Below are 23,318 nucleotides of genomic sequence, written 5' to 3'. Positions count from 1 at the left end.
TTCTTCTAGCTAAAATGGGAGGATATAGGAAACAATGCTATTACATGATTAGCAGGGTTCTGACGCACACAGAAATAGTAGGCATTACAAAATATTAATGTTTTTGACTCAAGGCTATTCCAGCCCAGCAGCTGTGTAAACTGACTATGGGTATGTCCAGGCAGCAATTAAACACCAGCTGCTGGCCCAGATCAGCTGACGTGGGCTCGTGGGGCTCACACTGCAGGGCTGTAAAATTGCTGTGTAGACATTCAAGTCCAGTCTGGAGCCTGAGCTTTGCGATCCCACATGGGGGGGTGGCGGGATGGACCCAGAGCCCGGGCTCCAGCCTGAGCCTAAACGTCTACACAGCAATGTTGAGCCCCGCAGGCCAGCCCGGCTATGCCACGGGTCTTTTATTCTAGTGTAGTCATACCCACAAATTACAAGTACCCAATTAGAGCTACCAAGCACTTGTTGTGAGATGTCTAGCCCACTCCAACAGATTTCAAGGATTGGGGTCACAGTATTTAAAATGGATCTTAAAGTTCAGCATATTAGATAGGATTATTTCTTTAGTGAAGCTTTATTTATTTTACTTAGTATAGTTTCGTTGCATAATTTGGGAGAAAAGCATTTCATTTATCAGTCTTCACTTGCAATTCCTTTATCTAATGGATCAAAAGGACATAATTTGCAGATTTCTACTGCACAAAGTAGAGAAGATCATTTTCACCTCTTGCTAAAAAACCCTTCAGAATAGATAGGTCACTTTCAAATGTAATTTCATTATTCTGCAGTCAGACAATGATGAACTGAAGAATAGATTTCTCACCTGTTAGAAGCACTGTTTCCATTGCTTGTCGTCACTTTTGGTGTTGCATTGGCAGCTTTATTAATAACTTTCACAGCACCCTGAGTTTTCTCCTTTAGTTTGTCTACTGAAAAAGATGCTAAACTTAATTTACTGAGTTAGTACTTTGGTTCAATGCTATAGCAGTCACTTGAACACACAATACTTCAAAATTCATTTAAAATTAGGCTTAATTTATTGACAGCTAAATTGATCAATATGTATTTGCCAATAATGAAGGATTAACAATATAAGCAATAAACAATATTTAAAAAAAAAAAAAAACACACATGTAATGGACCCTGTTAGTTTTACAATTTGAAGGTTAAACCACACAATCCTAAAAGTCAATTTAAAAAAAGGGTCAGAATTCTAGCATTAAAAGAATTCTCTTTTAAAGTGGATGGCTTACCAGTCTCCTCAGCAGTGCTTTCTTCCAGTTTAGCTGCATTTATTGTGAGTGATGCAGGCAGCCCAGCACCACCTGGTCCATTTTGCACTGTTGCAGCTACAGCATTCCTGGCAGGTGGGTCTTTGTGGTGGAATTCATTTTCCGGTACCATGTAAGGCTTTCTACTTTTCAATTGCCCAGAATAGCTGAAAGTCGCACAGTGTGTTAAATATGCACAAACATAAAGCAAAATATAAACACGGGTTACTGTTTAAAAAGATTAATTGAGTAGTTTGCGAATTACTTAGCACTTCTTTGAAAATGATCTACAGTATTCTCTCTCTCCTTCTATTACTACCATCGGTTCTTTAAAGAACCTGACCCTCCAAACCTCTGCCATCTAAAAACCTTCAAAGAAATAAGCCAGTGATTTTATGTTACACTAATAGTTCTGAAGCTTTGCTAAATCAATGACAGTGATGAAATAAAATACCTTCCCAGCAGCCAAGACAAACATGGATAATTTTGCATTCACCACATCATGAAAAAATAACCATAATTAAACAGCGAAAAGTATTGTTTAATTTACCCTTCTAGAACTGCACATGCCTAGACTGAGTAACTGTGTAATCTTATAGCTATAACCCCTGTCTTTCCTTGTTTTACCCTCCTTCCAGCTACTTATTACCATCACTGGTCCTGTTTAAAATTATAAGCTCTTTAGGGCAGGGATTGTTACTTTCTTTTGTCCGGCGGAGAACCTAGCACACTTCATCATCATCATCCAGTACAAACCAGGAGCCTCAACTCACACCAGCCTCAAAACATAGGATTGCAAGATCTTCCAAGATACAGCAAAAGCCAAATGTGTCAAGACTGGAAGAGTTCCGAGCCTTTGGAATCCTTTCATCATCCATTTAAATCTCTTTTTAAAGTAAGTTGTTGTTACCCCATAGCTAACGCATATAGATCAGGTCTCTTCTCTTTCTCTTCCTGACAGATCTTATGTACTCTTCTTTCCAAGGCCTGACCCAGGTTCAGAACTTTTGGATACCAGGGAAGGATTTTGGTCAGCACAATCAGGATATTTCTGATATGTGTATATTCGCCTGTTTCAAGGCAGTGTACAGAAGCCTAGAATACAAGGTATAAAATACAATCAAAGTAGTTCTCATTAATACTTGAAAAAGTGGGTCATATCAACTTAACATCCTTTATTTACCTTAGTTAATTTATAGTGCCATTTGTGTACCACATGTCGAAAGTTCTCATAATCTAACTGATCAGCTTTGTTTCCACCATCAAATCCAGTTGCCCGTAATATGGTAAGGAAGCCTGGATAGTTGCCACATTCCTAAATGTATGTAAAAAGAAAAGAAAAAAAGTTAACCTTATTCAGGCAGCGGATTAAAATAATTTAATTTTTGCTGAAGTTTTAACATAACTGAAGAACACTGCTTTCATTAACTCTGGTATATGCAAAGTTTAAAACATTCACATTTAGCAACATTTATACAGGTATATCTGCCACATTCCTAAAATAACTTACGTATCTCGAAACAGTTACTTACCTGTACTGTTACCATTGTTCATCAACATGTCCCTTCTAGCCCTATGGTTCTATAATTCTATGTGGGTGCGGATGTGTATTTCACTCAGGTGTGCACACGCAATGCACAGAAGCCAGTTATCTGTGTTTAGCAGAACTTGTTGGGACAGCACATGCACAACCACATGTCTCCTCATGGCCCCTCCCAAGGCTATTTCAGAGTAGTGCTATCCAGACCCACCTCAGTTCCTATGAGCCAGAATCTATGTCTGATGACTCCGACGCAGAGGGGATGGAGGGAGAGTCATGGAACACATCCGCACCCACATCTTGAAGAACAAGTTACAGTACAAGTAAAGTAACAGATTTTTCTTCTTCAAGTGGTTGCAGACTTGTGTTCCCCTCAGAGTATACCTACACAGCAATTAGACACCAGCGGCTGGCCCATGCTAGCGTTCACGGGGCTCAGGGTGCAGGGCTGTTTCACTGCTATGTAGACTTCTGGGCTCAGGCTGGATCCCAGGCTCTAGGACCCTGCAGGATGGGAAGTCCAGAGCTCTAGCTCCAGCCCAAGCCCAGAAGTGTACACAGCAATGAAACAGCCCTGCTGCCCGAATTAGCAGGCATGGGCCTGCCATGGGTTTTCCCTTACTGTGTCGGCATACCCTCAGAGGATTTGCAAGCAGTAATGGCTCAGAGTCTAGTTAAATAGTGACTAGAGTTGCTCTTCCAAAGCTTGCATCAGACCTAGATGCAGTTGTGATAACACAGTTTGATAAAGGTATACATGGAGGACCAAGCAGAAACACTGTATATGTCCAATATTGGAACATCCCTGAGAAACGCAACTTGAAGCAGCTTGGGCCTTTGTTGAATGAACCAAGAGCCTTTGTGGAGCTGTGGCATTTGCTATGCCATATGCTTTGTTATGCAGGAAGTAATCTATCTGGAGATTGTCTGTGCCGAAACCACCTGACCTCTCATCAAGTCCACGTAGGAGACAAAAAGCCAGGGTGATAATCAAAATGGTTTAGTCCCGTCCAAATATAACTCGCAGGCTTATTTTACACCCGACGTACGAAGGCACCGTTCATCTGCATTCGAGTGTGGCTTAACAAAAAAATACAGACAGGGACATTGCTTGGTAATGGTGAAACCACTTTAGTTAAAATTTCTGGATGCCACCTTAAGGCTAGTTTGCCTTTGAATAACTCAGTACATGGAGGGTTTGTAATTAGGGCCTGCAGTTCACTTGCCCTCCTTCATAAGGTTACAGCAATAAGAAAGTCTGTCTTTTGGCAAGGAAGGAACAGAGAACAGATTGCTAGAGGCTCGAATGGAGGCCCCATGAGGGCAGGAAGTACAGAGTTAAGGTCCCACAAGGCTACTGCTTCTTTTACAGGTGGGAAGAGGCAGACAACCTCTATGGGGCTGGGAATACACCTACTTCCCTGGATTGGGTGATGGAATGCTGAGATTACTTCCAAGTGGACCCTCAATGAGCTGAGACGGGGCCGGGTGATCTAAGATGTAACAGGCCATTTAAAGTGTCCTGAATCTGGGTACCAGACAAATTCCCCAAGCCAATGACTGAACTGAAAAGCATTTCCACTTGGCCAAACAGGTTGATCTACCTCTGAACAGCTCTTTCCTCCGATCTAACCATGCAACACCCATGCTGAGGTGCAAACTGTACAGACCTGGTGCCACAGCTAACCTTCATAGCCTTTCAGTCCAATCTCTTTTCCTTCCAGGAGTTTGGACAGAAAGGCTATGAAGGTTGGCGAAAAATCGATGTCTTCACCAGGCCAGAGCAATGAGTATCAATTTGGTGTGATCCAGCTTCAACTTGAGAATGATCTGGGGGATGAGCGCAATGGGGGGAAGGCATACAGTAGTGCTGACCTCCAGTTGAGTTGGAAGGCATCAGTCAGAGAGCGTGGATTGCAACCCACTCAAGAGCAAAACTGATGGCACTTGTCTTTTGCTGCAAATAGGTCGACAGACACAATGCTCTAGTCCCTAAAGAAGTGCGCCTCAGGATGCTGCTCTTCATGGCCCACTCCTGATTCTCAGAGAAATTCCTGTTGAACTGATCGCCCACCTGATTCTGGGCACCCAGTAAGTGGATGGCTGTGAGAACGATGTCATCTTTGATGGAAGAGTGGCAAAACTTTATCACTTCCTGACAGAGCTAGCTGGACCATGCTCCACCTTATTTGTTCACATAGTACATTGTGGTGGTATTGTCAGCAACAGTATGAACCAATGTGCCCCTGTGTGAGAGAATGGCTCAGCATGCACTGTAAATTGCTCAAAGATCTAGGACACTGATATGTCATGATGCTTCCTATTCTGTCCACAAAGCTTGGACTACTAAAGTCTCTATATGCACTCTGCTACCTATTGTCGAGACATCAGTAACTATGGTCTTGGTCAGTGGAGGACGAGCGAAGGGCACACCCTCACATACATTATTCTGATCTGTCCACCAGTTTAGGGACTCCAGGTCATCCTCATATGTTGAGCTACTAGGTACATGAAGCCATGTGACCTAGTAACCTCAAGTATGCACAAACCGTCGTTGAGAAGTGAGATTTGAGGGGCAGATATAGGCAACAAACTGAAATCATTCAAGTAGGAGAAAGACCCTCAAACTCGTAGAGCCTAGTAGGACCCAAAGAACTAAATGTTTTCTGTTGGAAGTAAAGTGAACTTTCCTTTGTTCAAGATGAGCCCATCAATCGAAGAAACAGCGTGAATTGGACATGATGGAGGACTTGACCTTCAGACTTGCCCCTGACTTCATCATCCAGCTAAGGGATATCATTCACCTGAGAAAGGTTGCCACTATGGTCATGCATTTGGCAAATACACGGAGTACTGAGGAGTATTGATAATGTTGACCCGTACTATGGATCTCCAATACTTCCTGTGGTTTGATAAAGCTGCTACATGGAAGCCGGCCTCTTGAAGACTGAGGACAGCAAACCAGTCATGATTCAATTGAATCCTTGCTTGGTTGACCATGTATTTTTTGAGACTTTGGTGGTCAAGTATAAGTCTCTGCCCTCCCTTAGACTTGGGGATCAAAAGTAATGTTAGTAGAGCCCTTTACCCCATTGTTGTAGGGGAACTTTTTCTATGGCTGCTGAAGTTCATAGTCTGAAGCTCTTGAGGAAGCAGCAACTCATGAGATGGGTCCCTGAAAAGGGACAAGGTAGAGGGATAGCTAGGAATTGGATAGTGTGTTCCATCACAGTGTTTAAGACCCATCTGTCTGCGGTTATTGCTTCACAAGCCGTGTAGCCATGGGACTGTGGGATAGATGACACGATGAACCAGTTGGTTAGAGGCGGAGTCAGAGGACCTTCTGTATAATTTGTGCCTCCTCTTGGAAAAGTCTTACTCCCTGGAAGGATAAGCTGGTTGTCTGAAATACTGCTGGGAGCACTGACGGAACTATAGTACATGTTGTTATCTCCTAATGGTTGGGGTATAGCTGCCAATGTAGCTTGAGAGTTTTATCACACTTTTCAAAAAAGCAGGAACTACCCATAAAAAGGGAGGTCGTTACAATTTAGTGCAATACATATCTGCAACCATTTGTAGAAGAAATGCCTGCTTTTGGGAGAGGGGAAGACAGGTGTGCGCATCTCTCTCCTTTATTCCATTTTAACTAGCTTCTGACAGAGTTATCAAGCAAGTTTCATCATTCTCGCATGTTATCTTCATGACTGCGTGTGGTTAATCCAAGATATATTTACCTTCTAATCCATATGCAGTTTTCAAAGCACTTAAACTTTGATAAGTTAAACCTCCTCCAACTCAACTTAGACATAAACGGATGAAAAGTATGATTCATTAAGCAGAAGTGTTCAAAATGTATGCACGAATTCCTTTCCCATCACAGAAATCCTGCCTTCAAGTATCAGCAAAGTTTTATAATGCATGAAGTTTAAAATTAGAAAACTAGAGAAACCATCATACTTCATGTTTTTACTGCATTAATACTTTTACAGCAACCGCTTTTATTGGGCCTGGCTTACCAGTAGTAATCATATGATTATTCATGAAACAGACTACAATTTAACAGCTTTACCTACCTTTTCATATATGTTTCTATCACTGTGCCACCTAGTAACAGTCTCTAGCATACAGCACAGAAACCTGCCGTATCTACTAGCTTCATTTTCAGTGCAACTTGCTACTGTATAGATTATATCTGAGAAAACCTGTAAAGAACAGAAACAATAGTCAGGCTATGTAATATGAAATCAAAATTATTTAAAAAAAATCAAACCCAACTGCTTTAGTTTTCATAGTTCATGTTCATACCGTTACTAGGTTACTAGAATACAAAGAACTAATTCCACCTTGAACTCTGAACTCCCCTTCTTTTCTTATCAGTTATTACCTTAACTCCTAACTCATCTCATTGAGCTTGGGCAACAGACATATGTAAACTGTTGCTGACTGTATAAACAAAATGTAGTTCTACTCTGAGTATTACAGAATAAAGGCATTGACTCTATATTGAACACATTAAGTTTACAAGTAGATGGTTTTTCTAACTGTAAGGCCTTCAAACTCTACCTTGGATCTGAAAGTCAAGCAGGGTTTTTGACTCTTGCTTATATATAGTTTCCCACAAGGTAAATTATGTCCTCGGTGACACTTTTGTGACACCAATGCCTTCAACAGAGCTGCACGGGTAATGAATTAGCTGGATAATAGGAGCTTAGTAAATAATATTGTTGTGATCTGCGCTCTCTCTGTGAGGGCTGATGGACTGAATCGATCAAGGTGATTATCTTTGCTTTGTATATCATTACCATCTATATAGAGCAATGCAATATTGAGCAGGCAACCTGGAGGATGACATCTTGGCTCAGCAAAGATGGAGCATGCTTTCTGGGGCTTAGGGACAAGAACAAAGAGAAAGGGAAGGTTTGCAGGAAAAACCTTTAGAAGTACATAAATGAAAAGATATGTTCCTTGAATTTTAACTTGTATGTTGTCTATTTCTTTTTATCTGATCTTTTTTGACGGTAATCTCTTCAGGGCAGGTACAGATGGTTTCCTATGTTTGTACAGTGCTTAGCTCAATGGGGTCCCAGTCTTGATGGGGACCCTTTAAGTGCTATGGTAATAATGATAAATGCAGATTCTGGAATTGGAATATATCTAGAGATTCTGTTGATGCACGAGTGTCTTTTCACATGGAAAAAGGATGCAACAAATAGTAATCTTTCAAAAACAGGGTTTTAATAGACTTGTAATATTCACTTAAAAGAAAACAACACAGCTCCAACACATTCCAGTTACTTACTCTATCATAACAGAGAAGTGTGGAAAAATTGGGTGTTTTCTGTTGATGCACCAGTTCTACAAAGTGAGCACAGTAAACAGCATCGATTGCAGAAAAAATGCAGCGAGGAAATATACACAACTGTAGAAATTTTGTGATAGTCTCATTTTTGGTTGATTCTTCAAAAACAAAGAAATAGAAAGACAAAGAAGGGAAGTGTTTTATGGCAACATCAATTGTACATAATACAGCTAACATTCAAACAAACCCCACAAAATTAACTCTATCACACATGCTTCAGAAATATATTGTGTATTATAACATACACCTCTACCCCGATATAACGCGACCCGATATAACACGCATTTGAATATAACACTGTAAAGTAGTGCTCGGGGGGGGGAGGGAGGGGGAGAGACTGTGCACTCTGGCAGATCAAAGCAAGTTTGATATAACGCGGTTTCACCTATAACGTGGTAAGATTTTTTGGCTCCCGAGGACAGCATTATATAGGGGTAGAGGTGTATTTTAACATCCCAAATTTCCTTTCAAACTACTCAGGGAAAACTCTCAAACGAGATAGATAATCCCCATTAAGATGCCAAGAAAACTAACAGATAAAATGTATTCATTAGCCATGCATATTTTTCTCCATTATATACAATGGACTAGATCGGACTCAGAACCCTCTCACACTGATTTGTTCTAGTGACTGGAAGACACAATGCAGATGACCAGATTTAGTGAAGAAAGTGAGAAAAAAGGGATTAAAAAGCAAAGATATCAAAATTTGTGCATTAGTAACAATATTTATTTTTATTAATAAATTCAGCGCCTTTTGCTAGCTCTGTGTGCTTTTACAAACATTATACATAGTACAATAAAAATACTGTCCACACAATCAGAACCTAAAGTAGTTCAGATATGTGAAACTTGACTGATTCGATGATTCTATAGCAAAGGAAAAGAAGTCTCTCTACCTCCTGCATAGCCATGGCATTAGACCTCAAAAATATTTCATGTGGCCATTAGCTTGACAGAACACTTCCACTCCCAGTGCTCTTCTTAGGTCATTTGTTAATCAAGGTGACATACGGGAACAAAGCTATCAGAGAGAGCTACTTAAGGGCCTCTAAATTGAAGGCAGAGGACAAAAGATTATAAAGTTCTACAGGTCTCCAAATCAGCTCAACACTATTCTCCCTCAAAGCCCTATAGAAGCTCACCATCTCCATTAATCTCTAAGGGTCAACCATCAAAATGAGTTCATCTTGCTGGGTAAGGTATATCCCAACCTCAAATCAGAGGAGGTAACTATCCGTCCATTAGAGGGAAGAAATCACCACCTCCCAAACTCCAAATCCAACTCACTCATCAGAGCCATGACAACTGCAGGATGATCACAAGCAGAAAGTCTTGCCAGGGTTTTTATGATCCAGTGAGAAAACCTGTACACCACTACTACCCCATTCTTAACTTTTCTGGGGCCTCTCACACAAAATGGAAACACTCCCTGAGATGTAACTTTGGGGACAGAGACCATCTGTCTGATGAAAAAAGCACAGCTAATACTATCTCCCCAATCTCCCTTGCTTCATGCACACTATATATGCAGCTGGAGACAACTTCGCCAACACTGGCCCTGGGGTGTAACCCAACCATGTCACAGTTATACATACAAAATGGAAGCCTCATCCTTGATTAGCTCATGGAAAATAACCACTTTACTGATCACCAATTTTACATTTCACAGTTAAAACAAGAACTGGATGGAATTGTCACTGTAAAACCTGACACTACCTAGAATTTGAAATAAAACAAGACTGAAATTAAAGTTCATTTATCTTGATAATATATGTCAATAACCGATTTAAAAAAAAAAAGATTACAGTGCTAGTATAACAAGAGTCAAGTGAGCAGAACTTTGTAATTTAGATATAGAAAGTGCAGTGACTGTGGAAAACAGCCAAAGTTTCTCATACTTACTTGCCAGAAGCCAGTTATCCTTTTCCAGTTTCAGTCTCTGTAGAACCCTCTGCACATGCTCCAACTGCTTTTTCTCCTCTTCAAGAAGCTTGTCCTGAAGGGCCGTACAACGTTCTTTTTCTTTTTTCTTTTTATTTGGAGGCTACAAATGTCAATGCATTTCACTTTAATATTTATCATCCCCTACTATATGCAAAAAACAAGGATTGAAGATTTGGTTTACCGCAAACAAGTTTCAAATAAATATTAATCTAAACAATAAAATAAAGTGTTGCTCTGGCAGTCTTTCCACCCCCACTATACCCTGCTTTAATTATCTGATCATTCACCTAATTTTAACCACAACATTCATAGATGGAGATCTTAAGTGAGCCTCTAAACTGAAGACAAATGTCAAACTCTATTTTTGTAATCAGAGAGCAGTTCTGCAGTCCTTACTCAATGAAGTCATCAAGTGTTCAAACCAAGTAAGGGCTGTAGGTTCTCTTATGGTAAAATTCGTTTTACTAGACTTGAACCTTCACCTGCAAATATTTACGTGACAATGTTCATTGTAAAGAAGGAGTACAAAAGATAGATATCTGCTTTACTGAATTAGATAAATTAGTAGTTAAATGCCTGAGTGTTTAATTGCTGCAAAAGTAGTTTATTGTGGTATGCTGCTAAAACATCCTTTTTGTTCAACAAAATATAGTCCAGCTATACCAGTGGTTCTCAAACTTTTCTCCTGGTGACCCCTTTCACACAGCAAGCCTCTGAGTGCGACCCCCCCCCCTTATAAATTAAAAACACTTTTAAAGATATTTAACACCATTATAAATGCTGGAGGCAAAGCGGGGTTTAGGGTGGAGGCTGACAGCTTGTGACCTCCCATATAATAACCTCGTGACCCCCCAACCCACAGTTTGAGAACCCCTGAGCTACACCATGTAGGAAAAACAAGGTTTTCTGTATTGAAATACTTATAGCAAAAATAAACAGTATTTGATATGTACTGTATTTTCTGCAACAACGTGTACCTTGTTACCACAGGCAGAAAATCAAAAAGAGAACCTCTACTAAACACACTTTGACATTTCGAAAAATTCTAGTATGAAATGGTACCAGTACATAAAACTGACATTTTATATTGTTCAGAACAGTGATTACACCTATCTTTAATGTAAGATTTCATTGGATGTCACGTTTAGAGATATTTATGTTTCAATTTGAACATTAAAGTAAATTTTAAATATTCAACTATTTTAAAAGGTTTGCAAGCACAAACATACCATTTCCTGATTGTCATCTATAGCTTTCATCTGGACTTTAAGTTTATTGACTTCTCTGTCATAGCTATTATGTGGAACAGCAAGGTCATACATTGTCAAAGACCAAAATGTAGCATAGAACTGAGGACTGATGTCATCCCAAACTTTAGGAAGGTGCAAGGAGATCACAGCATCATGAACAGGAGCCATCACTACCTCGCATGACGTGATGTACTTGTGAACTTTGTGCTGCTGTTTGTTTCCCTTCTCAGCTTTTTTAAGTTCATCATATTTTGACTGAAGATTAAAAAGAAAAATATTTGTGATTTGCATTGTTTTTACATATCTAATCATTGTTTCCTACTCAATGTCATTTACCATTCAAAGGAAAACTCTATCAAATGTATAGATATAGATTTACGCCCTCCCCCATCCCAATATTTTTTATATATATTTTTATATATATATATAACCAAACATTAAAGAAATGCCCGTGAATGAGTGAATGTGGTGAATGGCTCTGATTGTGCACCATCAAGGCTGCCATCTTCTCTGATGAAGAACTCTCTGACCCATTTATTTCCATATGGAATCTCCCTGCTCTCAGTTCCTGTATGCTGGTATCTGGGAGGAGCAATTGCAGGGAAAGTCCTGCTCAATCCCTGCAGCCCAGGGATGAAACATGTGCAATGTAGTCAGCATGTAGGAGCTATGAAGGGGTGGAGTATACTCAGCGCAGATGGACTCTTCAGCAAATTTAGCTGCCAAACTCTATCAAGTCTCTATTCAATATGTGCAAACTGTAGTTTTTTAAGAGTCTCATACTCAACCAAGCGTAAGTAAATTTTCACAGGTACGCCAAAGGCACATCTGTGACCGGAGGATGACTCCCTTGCAAAAACTCCCTGGCTCCACAGCATGCAAGCACAAGAGCTTCTTTACAAAACAGCTCTAAGAATTTCTTTAACATGTGAAAAACATATTCCCTATTGTCATTCTCAGAAAATCATTTTAGCGGAAATCTTCAGAAAAAAAAAAAAAAACAGGTTTAGGCCGACTCCTGGCATAGATAACCTCATCCTTAATTGTTTAAGTTTGGCAAATTATAAGCAACTAAGAACAGGATCTTGCAATGGAAAGTGCTGGGCAAACTTAAGTATAAGCATAGCTACCCACACCACTATCATGCACTTCCACTGCACAGAGGTATTTGGTGGTTCATAGTTGTGTTTTTACAGTTGGGAATGCTGAGGCACAGAGAGGTTAAGTGACTTGTCCAAGGTTACAAAGAAATGTTTGTGGCAGAAATGGACACAGAACCCAGGTCTCATGACCTCTAAATAAAGATTCCTTCCCAACTCTACAGGCAAACTGTAGCTCCCAAATTACACGCAATTGTCAGTGAGAACATAACAGAGATGTACAAAATGTAGCTGGAGTTCAGTGATAACTGGTAACACTAAAGAGTAGACAAAAAGAATGCTTTTACTTACTGAAATATGATGTGCATACATAGGCCTGGAGAGGAAAAATGCAGCATCATGGGGTGTGTGAAACTCATTACAGAGAACGTCAATAGAAGGCACTCGCTTAATGTAATCCTCTGTGCTTAGATTGGATGCTAAAAATCCACCAAACTGTACCAGAGTATCATGGCACTGAATTGAAACAGAGAAAGAATTAGAGGAAAATTTACGAGTTTTTGTGGGGGAAAAACTAGGCAGGTTTAACAAATATCAATCTTTTTAAGGCAAATACATATATAGGTAACAAGCCACTAGTCACTTTCCTGAAAGGTACACTTTAAACTACAGCTAAAAACATAATATGCTAATTCTTTCCATACTACATGCCATTTATGAAAACTAATCCAGCCCCATGTTCTGCAACTAAATATATTCGTCACAAAAGTGTATTCCATTCTAAAAGTATTCTGCCCAATTAAGAGTCAACATTCTGCTTTCTACATGTTTCTGAACCTTTTATTGTGGCCCTTGAGGATTTTAGAAAAACTGCTAAAATTAGGAGAATATTTTAAAATAATTTGCAAATTATAACTCAGTTAAGATTTTAACTTATTTCAATAATTTTTTTGTCTTTTCCTTTTGCTGTCATGTCAGCACAGACATTTCAAATATAAGAAAGAAAGAAAGAAAGAAAGAAAGAAAGAAAGAAAGAAAGAAAGAAAGAAAGAAAGAAAGAAAGAAAGACACCAGAGCAAATCAAAGTCTAAGTTTCACATAGAACCATGACATTTTATATCATGATACATTTTTTTGAAACCTCCGGTGCTCTTTGTTGAAAATACAATATTGCATGGAGATCCAGCATTGAGGATGGCCCACAGAAAGAGCAGGCCTACAGAACTTGATTATTTTTGTGCACTGCCTGTTGTAGCTGAGCCCAGGGCCAACAGAAGGTCTTGCTTACCCACGGACAAAAGCTCCATTTAAGATACTTTAATGAGGTCACAGGAAAAAAAAGGAAAAATCTAACCTGAGAGGTTCCAATACAGATTCTAAATTAATTTAGTGCCACTTGCACTTGTCAGCACAGAGGCCCAAAATGAGAAATACTGAATGACAGGTAAGATACCACTGACTTCTAAAAATCAGAAACAGGAAGGCTTTGTGAAGATAAAGCAAGATGATGTTTAAAAAGCCCTTAAAATTAAATTTCTTGAGAACCAGATCAGATAAACAGGGTAACCTGGCCTAACCCTATTTTGACAGTAAAAATTGTGCCATGCAGTATTTATATCGAATAAGCAGGCTAAACTTAACTGAAGAATTAAATACCTTTTTATTTTAAAATGTAAACATGTAATTGTTTCCACTTGCCTGATCGTACAGCTTCCCCACCAGCTTCAAATGTTTCTCCCCTCCCTCCTGAAAGATCACACCATTTCGCTGCTGAGCCATGAGCAGGCACAGTGGAAGGGCCAGATCATGGTCAAGCAATGCATCTTTTAATCTCTGAGAAGATTTTTTAGTGTTTCTGATCTGGCCAAAATATCCACCCTGTCCAGAAAGACAAGAAAACCAGAAGTTAAGGTATTCCAATTTAAGAAATATCACTTTATTATAGAAAATAGACAAATAGTAAATAGATACAGTATCAGCTTATGACAGTATAAGTAATCCATCAACATTTGCCCAATTTCTTGAACTTCAATAAAACCAGTAAATTAATCTGCACTCCCACCTCAGCTTTTAGCTGTTCTCCACCAGTCATGGCTTCTAGCTGCTCCATTGTCATCTCTTCTGTTATTTCTATTCCAGCCATTTTTTGTACCACCTCTTTTAAAATGAGCAAGTCAAAGCTGCATGGAAGAAAAATAAAAACTACATAAAAATGAAATACTATGAGCAACAGAAATGGTTACTTACAATAGGCTAATACAAAATAAAACCACTGTGTGTTAAAATTGCTGTAGTGAAACAAGACCAAAACACAAACACAACATTCCTTTTCACAAGGTAATTAAAGTTCAGGAACACTGCTAAATGCTGAAAGAAAAACTGTTTTTGAAATTTGCAGGTAGTAGTAAAAGTGATATGCCTCCAATGGACCAAGACCAGGGCCACAGGGTTCTGCAGGAGAGAAATATTGGGATCCAATCTTGCAAACAGTAACAGGTACAGTGCCATTTATTTACAATACCAACAAATTAATTACAAAAAACTACAGCTGTTTCCTTTGTATTTCTTATCTTTACATGCATTTCATGTATATATCAACCAAAACAGATTTAAAAAAAAACTATTAATGAGAAATCCTCAGATAATTGCTTTTAATTAAATAATTATTTTTAAAGAAGATTCAGTGTACACAGTGAGAGTATAATGACAGAAACCTAAAGTGAATGTAGCGATCTCACTTTGACCTATTAAACATGTGTCTGACTTGTAAAGTGCAGAAGATATGAAAAGCCACAATGGCCACCTCCTCAAGAAATATCTAACTCTGCTTGATATGTTCAACTCAAAAGAAAGGGCAGCAAATTATAATGACAGATCACATCTCTGCCTTTTACTAAACAACTAAACATATACAACTGTTTATAAAGCTCTTTTACCATAATTTCTCACTCAAAATTCTAACATCTAAAACATCACAAAACATTTCTGGCTACAGAATTTAAAATAAACTGCAGCCAGTAGGAATTCTTATTGCAGGCTTGTTCCAAATGTCTAGTACCATCCATTCAAATTTCTCCATAACCATCGAGGTCAGAAATTCATTCTAGTTATCAAATTTGTTTTGCTGTTGATTTCAGTAACCAAGAAAATGTCCTACATAAGAACAGCCATACTGGGGCAGACCAAAGGTCCTTCTAGCCCAGCATCCTGTCTTCCAACAGTGGCCAATGCCAGGTGCCCCAGAGGGAATGAACAGAACAGGTAATCATCAAGTGATCCATCCCGTTGCCCATTCCCAGCTTCTGGCAAACAGAGGCTAGGGACACCATCCCTGCCTACCCTGGCTAAGTTATGGAAGAGAGTGAGTGGATAGAGACCTTAGTTTTAGGTGATAATGTTCACTATCTCCGTTTTACAGATGGGGAAACTGAGGCACAGAGCAGGAAAGTGACTTACCTGAGGTCACCCAGGAGGCCACTGGCAGAGCCAGACTTAGAACCCAGGCCTCCTGGATCCCAATCTCATGCTCTATCCACTACACCACTTGGACTATTACTATCTGTCATGTAGTTACTATATTTTTTAATGAAAGTCCACAAATAGTAATATGAACACCCTAAACCTTTCTAAAATAGGGAAGTCTAGTTTTCTTTCACCATCCCCAAATACTGCATTGTATGTTAAGTTATTTAATACTTATTTAATAAGTTAACAGCATTTATAAGATATCTGCACAATATTGAGGTAGGATGGGAAAAGTTATTTACCTTACTTTCTGTAGTTAAGTGGTGACTGTACCATTACCAGAGTACATAATAAGGTGGGAATTGATACGCACATGTGAAACAAGGTTGTCTGTGTTGAGGGGAAGGAAGAGACTGCATTTTTCAACTCCCCGAGCCCTAAAACTATGTGCTGAAGTGCCCCTATTTTACTGCTGGTGCAGGGATTGTGTTTTCTTTTCTCTTTTTAACCAAAAATGCAAGATCTTAACTATTTCAAATAAATTAGTAGCTCACTATTAGCATTCATAAATTATCTTTCACCAAATTTTAAGAAAAAAAGAGTTCATAATACAGGAATATATTATAAATCCATACTTACCAAATATGACAAAACTACCCATTAAACAATAAAAAACAGGAAAAGAAACAAGGTGCACTAAGCAGTGGAAGGGGAAAGAAAAAAGGATTCAGGCTGTAAAGTTTGTTTACAACTGAAACTTTCGAAGAAAGGATACCAGCAGTGCTGACAAGCTGGAGATCCAAAGAGCAACTGGACAGCAAGTAACTGTATAGTCATTACATATATTACATTATTTAAATATTCAACATAAAAAAAATGAAATTTTAAAGACATTTTTGCAGACAAGATATTGGGAACAACAATAAGAGAAACTATAAGGATTACCTTTCTTGAATACTAATAGTTGTAGATACATTTTTCTAAATTAAGTATACTTGTATATCCAGTGATTCAGGCTCAACCAGAGGTTCTAGTACTGCAGTGCATGAAAGACGACAAACACTGACTCAAAAGAACATGCCATAATCATACATACTAAAGGAAAATATTACAGCTATATGTTCTCTTTCCCTGGTACTTTAAGCTCTCTAACTTTCTGACGGGTATTCAAGTATAGCTTTACTATTACCAGCACTTTTGCATCAGCAAAAGGCAGTTGTCAAACAAGGAGTAAATTTTAAAACAGAGGGTGTTATACAAATTAAATAGGTCAGACTTGCCTTTTTCCAGCCTTTAGTTGGTTTGCTACATACTGCAGTAGACCAGCAAGTTCAATCGGATATTTTCGGAAAACTGCACCACAAAAGCTAGCTAGACCTAAAGTAGATGGAGAGGGAGAAATAGCTGTGACTGAAAGTTATGCATCATCTATTTCAACATAAGATTACTACCCTCTGCATTTATTCAGCTATGCATTGCTAACACTCCCACTTAATATTTTCTATTGCTTTTACTTCCCATATTGATTTTTCCTTTGAAAAATAAATTGATAAAGTAACAGCTGTGATAAATACCTGAAACACTAATTTATTAAATAAAACAAAAATACTAACTCTGCAGCCAGCTAGAAATTGTAGTGTCATCATGTTTCATTCTCTCCTTCTCGGGATTTGCCAGAGCTTCAATGATGCAGTCTTTTACAAAGTTAAAGAATATACATTTTTCCCCAGTAACTTTGAAATAAGCATTAATAATAATGATTAACAATAATACTGTACATCTTTAAATTGCTTTACAATTATTATTTAAACCAAAGATATCCCTATAAGGTAAATAAGTTATCTCTATTTGAGTTGCCATCAGCCACGTACAACTGTCCCTTCAACTGCAAAAATTCTAATATGCAAACACTATACCTGAATAGTTAGAAAGCATCATCCTAAAACATGATATATACTAAGAGATTAGGGTCGCTGAAGACAATTACAGCTGAAAAATAACCACATAAGATTATAAAGACACAATAAAACCAACCTTCCAAAAAAAACAATTACCACCTCATCATTTAGGAAGCATGGGAATCCTACAAGGGCAGATGTTAATTAAAATAGTAAAAAGGAGCATTTTCATACAGTGTCAGGAAGCGGGAAAGGCTGGAAAGTGGAAAAGGCTAGTTCCCCAGCCTAGGAGCTACCACAGCAAGACCTTGAGACCTAACAGAAAGGTGGATAGCAAAGTACAGCTACAACATGAAACAACACCTAGTGATGGGCAGATGGGCAATCAAGGATTAAGATACAAGGCATACAATTAGCACATGTATATTACACATAAAGGATACATGCCAAGACGTCGTAGTTCAGTGAAGTGAGGTATTTCAATGAATCAACAACTGGTGTAATTAAATTATCATACTTTTGTATTTGTGACAAAATCTGAAAACAACAAAAATGAAATAGATAAGATTTAGTCAGCCAAACTAGAACATTCCCTTCATCTCACGTAAACCTAGAAATTCCTAGATCATTACCTACTATCGTAAATAGGCTAGTATGGTTAACATTTATACCTATGTTTTAAAAACATGAATCAAAGAAAACCCATTTCAACAAAATGATTCAGTTGCTTCTGTAGCAAAAGGTAATCTCATTTGATTTCTGTGGCGCGCGCACGCACACACACACACAAAAAACAGTAGTGCAACTGATCATTTAAAAATATTTCCATATTAGCAATTTCTTTAAAAGGAGTGATAGTATTAGCTTTCAGACCAACAGAAAACATAATCCCAAAAAAGTTTCTGCTCTTGTATATATATTTTCCTAAATGTTAATACAAATAAATAACACTCCATCCTCAAAAAAACTAAACATCATTAATAAGAATTGCTGCCACTGATTGTCATACTGAAAGCTAACAAAGAGGAAAAATGAAAAGGGGTTTTGTTTGCTTTACTTCTTGTTTTCAACCACTTAAGATTTTACTACAAGAAATTAAAATAGAAACCAAAATGAACAAGTAAAAAAAAGATGCAATAGTTGATTGAAATCACACGGTTACTGTTATTAAGCTGAAGTAGCACAATGATATACATTTTAAAAAGTGACTACCGGTAGTGATTGAGCACCTCAATTTTTGAGTGCCCTACACATGACACGTTATAGGGATCTGACTTTCAGAGGGTAAGTGATCAGGACTTATTGAAAATTGGGCCTCTCTCAATTTGTCTACCCAAAATTATTAGTCACTTTTGCAAATCTCAGTGTATATTTTTACATTTCTACTGAATTACCATGTTTTTAAAACCTATCATAAATCAAGAATAATAGAATTAGCACTTTTCTCCAATTTACTAAAATACATGCACAAAATATGCAATCCATCCTCCCCTTAAATATATATGCCTAGGGTTCATTCTGTAACACTTCCTCACACGAGCCTCAATGACTTAAAATGGGACTGTTCACATTAGAAAGGAAAGGACAGATTAGGTCCACACATACATACATAAACATATTCATATCACATCACATACATAATCAAATAAAATTGTTGGATTGCTATGGCTTAGCTTCCCAATTTGTCTTCCAGAAGGCTTCACATTTTCCTTAGTTAGACGCCTGTAAAAGAAGAGATACTTTATGTCAATTAACTCCTTCACAGGATGTTAGTAATTTTATTATTCTCTCTCACAAATGTACATCTTATTCCTAAGCACACCTTTACCAATTAGATAGCCTGAATCCTTTTTTTTTTTTTGGAGAGGAAATAGTTGACAAAAATGCTCAGAATATTGGTAATGGAAATTCATCTATAGGCTTCCAATCTGAGTCTAGCATAAATTGCAAAAATCTAGACACTATTCCATTGCCTATACATCAGAGCTGGCAATCTCAACACAGTGTCTAGTGGACAACCGGCACTAACTGATGTACTTCTAAGTAGACTAGGCAAAAGGGCTAGGGACTAAAATACCCTTAGTCCCTACTGTGTACGGGCCACAGGACAATGTAAACGTCCCCCCACTGCCAAAGACTTGTATCTGCCCCATAGATAAAATACCAATCGCACTGATATCTTCCACAAGCACAGAGCTCTTATATTTAGAAAAAATTAACTTGTGCTATCCTCATTCCTGTAAATCTAATTTTTTTTAAATACCTAATTAACTGTCAGTTAAATAATTAATTAATTTTATTATCCTCAGTTAACAGAAGAAACGTTGGGATTTCAGAATTTTTCACTTTCAGAATATTTGATAATGAAGCTGCAAGCTTAATACTGAAATGTAAGACTAAGTAATCTTTTCATAGAAATATAAAAGGAGAAGGGTGGTACTTCAGCAATTTTACACATGTATTGGTGTCATTTCTGCTTCAAGGATCATAACACTACATTACTGCAGCATTGCAGTCTCTAGTAATTTCTCAAGAACTTCACTGCTTTGAAAGCCAAATCAGCAGCAGAACTGAGTTAATTCAAACTGCCCTAAAGAAAAGAATAGGTATTTAATGCTAATATTTCTTGCTGTGTTTTGAAATGATTTATTTTGTTCTCTTCAAAACTGCCTTTATCGAAAACATTTATCATTAAGGGTATAATCAAAATAAAGTATGACTATGTGAAATTTCAAGTGAACAGTTGAAGTTATTTAAGGAGGAAAAACACTCAATTTTTCTATCAACAGTGCATTGAAAAAAAATGTGGTTTCCTTAGGATTAATGCTACCAGTAAGCCTGAATTCAGTTAGTTATACAGTATTGGCTAAAAATGCCTTGTTATTCTTCTTGATGTATTTCATAACCTAACATATGAATATAATGTATACTTGATTAAACTGTATTTAAACTTCAATATCTAATATACTGAGTTTAGAGTTTATCATAATTTGAAGTGTACCTTCTAATTATTCTAAAATATGTATGAAAACATAGTGCCAACTGTCCAGTGGTTAGTGCGCTAGTCTGTGAGTTGGGAGACTGTATTCAATTCCCTGCTTTACCACAGACTTCCCATGTGACCTTGGGCAAGTCACTTGATCTCTGTGCCTCAGTTCCCCATCAATAAAATGGGATAATAGTACTTCCAAACATCAAAGGGATGTTGTGAGGATAAATACACTGATGATTGTGAGGTGCTGAGATAATATGGTAATGGGAGGCCACATAAATAAAGATAAAGATAAACAGAATGTACTGAGTGCATTGCCAACAGCAATGTCAATAATGTATACAGTATTCCTCACTTCTCTATCAAAACTGCTGTGCAAAACTGAACAGTTTGCCTTGTTTCACCCCAATGGCTGCTTTGAAAGCAGTGCCAGTCTGCATTGAGTTAAATTGGCAAAAGCAGATTGGGATACTTTAGCACTGTATATACACATATTTTAATGTTTGTATTTTTTGGTTCCTCCTCACACTCATGTTTTGACTTCCTCACTGTCACTTGAAAAATTTTGTTATTAAGTTGTATACTAAAGCACTTGATCACAAAAACAACATGTTTCTTCTGTATGTGGGATAAGTGCATGTTCATGGGTATTTCTGCAGAAACACAGTGATATCTGGTAGCCAGTGAGAGCACATGATCAGTATTAACATGGTTATAAATATGTAATACTTCCTACTTTTTCTTATATGGTAACAATGTTAAGGAACCATCCAAATCTACTGTGTGGGAGGAAAATGGTGAGGGACTATGGCCTGGGTTACACAGGAGAGCTGACTAGTTGATCATAATGGTTCCTTCTGGCCTTAAAATCTGCAAATCAAAAATTTATGAATCTATGAAGTGATTTTGTCTTGCCTGTGGGAAAACTAATCACATGATAACCACGTTACCATAGCATGGGTAAAACCACATGGGTTCAGTTCACACATGCAACAACAAAAGGATTTAACATGAATCCCTGACATAGTAGATAGAGTTGCAAAGAGGGACTCCAAATGCACATAGTGTAAGTTTCAACCACATATAATTTTTCAACTTAAAATTAACTCCATGTGTGTGGATGACAAACATCACCATTTGAGTTTGGCTTGGGAGAAAATACACCACACAAGAAGGAAAACCCACAGAATGGCAATTATGAAGTACAGCTGTCTACAGGGAAGGATTTGGGAGATTCTAGGAGATCCTCCCAGCAATCAAGATAGCCTGCATTACAATGCATTGTTTCTAAAGAAAAATCTTGCAGAAGACAGAGAGCTCTTAAAGTGATTCCGCGCAAGAAATGTCCCATAGAAGATATTAATATAAGTTCATTTCACTTGGCATTAGTCTTGACAAAAATGAAAAAAAAACCTTTGCTGAACATTAATTTGACAAAACAATCAGTCTGACATTATTTATTCATTGAAGTTTCAGTGAATTACAAAACATTCATTTTAAGAGACTCCCTGTTCATAAGGCATTTAATGACTCAAGTACTCTGTAAATAGGAATCATCTTTGTCAAGTATTAATGCTGGCAGGATTCACTGTGACACCTACATGAAACAGCTGAAAGTTACTTCTAAAATCTCATTAACTTTTAACTGCAAAATATGAAATCCAGCATAACTTACTTCATGATATATTTGGCTCTGTCGATAGTTTGAGCTTTAACTTTCACTAGAAGTGGGTGACTGTTGTATGTTTCATTCTTCCATTGTCCATAGAGACGATAGCTTGGAATGATAAGAATGGGAGAAAGAAAAAGGAGCATCATTCAATCTGAAAATTTAAAAAAAATGACTTGCCATATGTGAAATAAAAATTTATTCTATGCTACTCACCGATACTGGTATGGAAAAGTTTTGAACATTCCCCAGAGTTCCTCGGACATGCACGCATTGCAGTCCATTAAAGTAAGAGATGGGAGCAAAACTTGGTCGGTAATATTTAACAAACAGCTAAACAAAATCTCCTGAGATAAAACACAAAAAAACATAGCACAAAATAACCTATAAGTATGAGACAAGTTCAAAAAAGTTACTGTCAATGTGAAGTTATTTATCTTGATTAACTAATAAAATGTCTTTAAGGTTTATGCCCCATGATATACCTGTGGCTTCCTATTTATATGGAAAAACATCTACATTACAAAATCTGGTTTTAAGCAGAAATATTTTGTTAGATACTCATAACCACTGTTCTAAATGAGCAACAGAGGGTCCTGTGGCACCTTTGAGACTAACAGAAGTACTGGGAGCATAAGCTTTCGTGGGTAAGAACCTCACTTCTTCAGATGAAAGATGTCTTGCATCTGAAGAAGTGAGGTTCTTACCCACGAAAGCTTATGCTCCCAGTACTTCTGTTAGTCTCAAAGGTGCCACAGGACCCTCTGTTGCTTTTTACAGATTCAGACTAACACGGCTACCCCTCTGATACTTGTTCTAAATGAATTAGCCAT

The 23,318-nt window shown here is 37.8% G+C and overlaps 1 protein-coding gene across 4 annotated transcripts in view; it reads right to left on the bottom strand.

The window, feature by feature from the left end:
* Positions 1-23,318, bottom strand: part of THOC2 (THO complex subunit 2) — a 110,159-nt gene that overhangs the window by 24,852 nt on the left and 61,989 nt on the right. For 2 of the 4 annotated variants that reach the window (XM_065556644.1, XM_065556646.1), the window contains 17 exons: positions 22,702-22,832; positions 22,492-22,593; positions 19,462-19,546; positions 18,268-18,361; positions 17,540-17,620; positions 17,207-17,303; positions 14,524-14,641; positions 14,160-14,339; positions 12,813-12,977; positions 11,341-11,616; positions 10,070-10,211; positions 8,105-8,262; positions 6,879-7,007; positions 2,446-2,577; positions 2,173-2,357; positions 1,245-1,429; positions 815-920 (listed from right to left, as the gene is read on the bottom strand). In XM_065556644.1, coding sequence (XP_065412716.1) covers positions 815-920; positions 1,245-1,429; positions 2,173-2,357; positions 2,446-2,577; positions 6,879-7,007; positions 8,105-8,262; positions 10,070-10,211; positions 11,341-11,616; positions 12,813-12,977; positions 14,160-14,339; positions 14,524-14,641; positions 17,207-17,303; positions 17,540-17,620; positions 18,268-18,361; positions 19,462-19,546; positions 22,492-22,593; positions 22,702-22,832 — 2,366 coding nt within the window. The remainder of the gene's footprint in view (positions 1-814; positions 921-1,244; positions 1,430-2,172; positions 2,358-2,445; positions 2,578-6,878; positions 7,008-8,104; positions 8,263-10,069; positions 10,212-11,340; positions 11,617-12,812; positions 12,978-14,159; positions 14,340-14,523; positions 14,642-17,206; positions 17,304-17,539; positions 17,621-18,267; positions 18,362-19,461; positions 19,547-22,491; positions 22,594-22,701; positions 22,833-23,318) is intronic. The other 2 variants (XM_065556645.1, XM_024109693.3) reach the window with 1 other exon arrangement.

This window comes from Chrysemys picta, chromosome 9 (assembly GCF_011386835.1).
Source record: "Chrysemys picta bellii isolate R12L10 chromosome 9, ASM1138683v2, whole genome shotgun sequence".
Classification (NCBI taxonomy): domain Eukaryota; kingdom Metazoa; phylum Chordata; order Testudines; family Emydidae; genus Chrysemys; species Chrysemys picta.
This window is presented reverse-complemented; position numbering and strand designations above follow the sequence as displayed.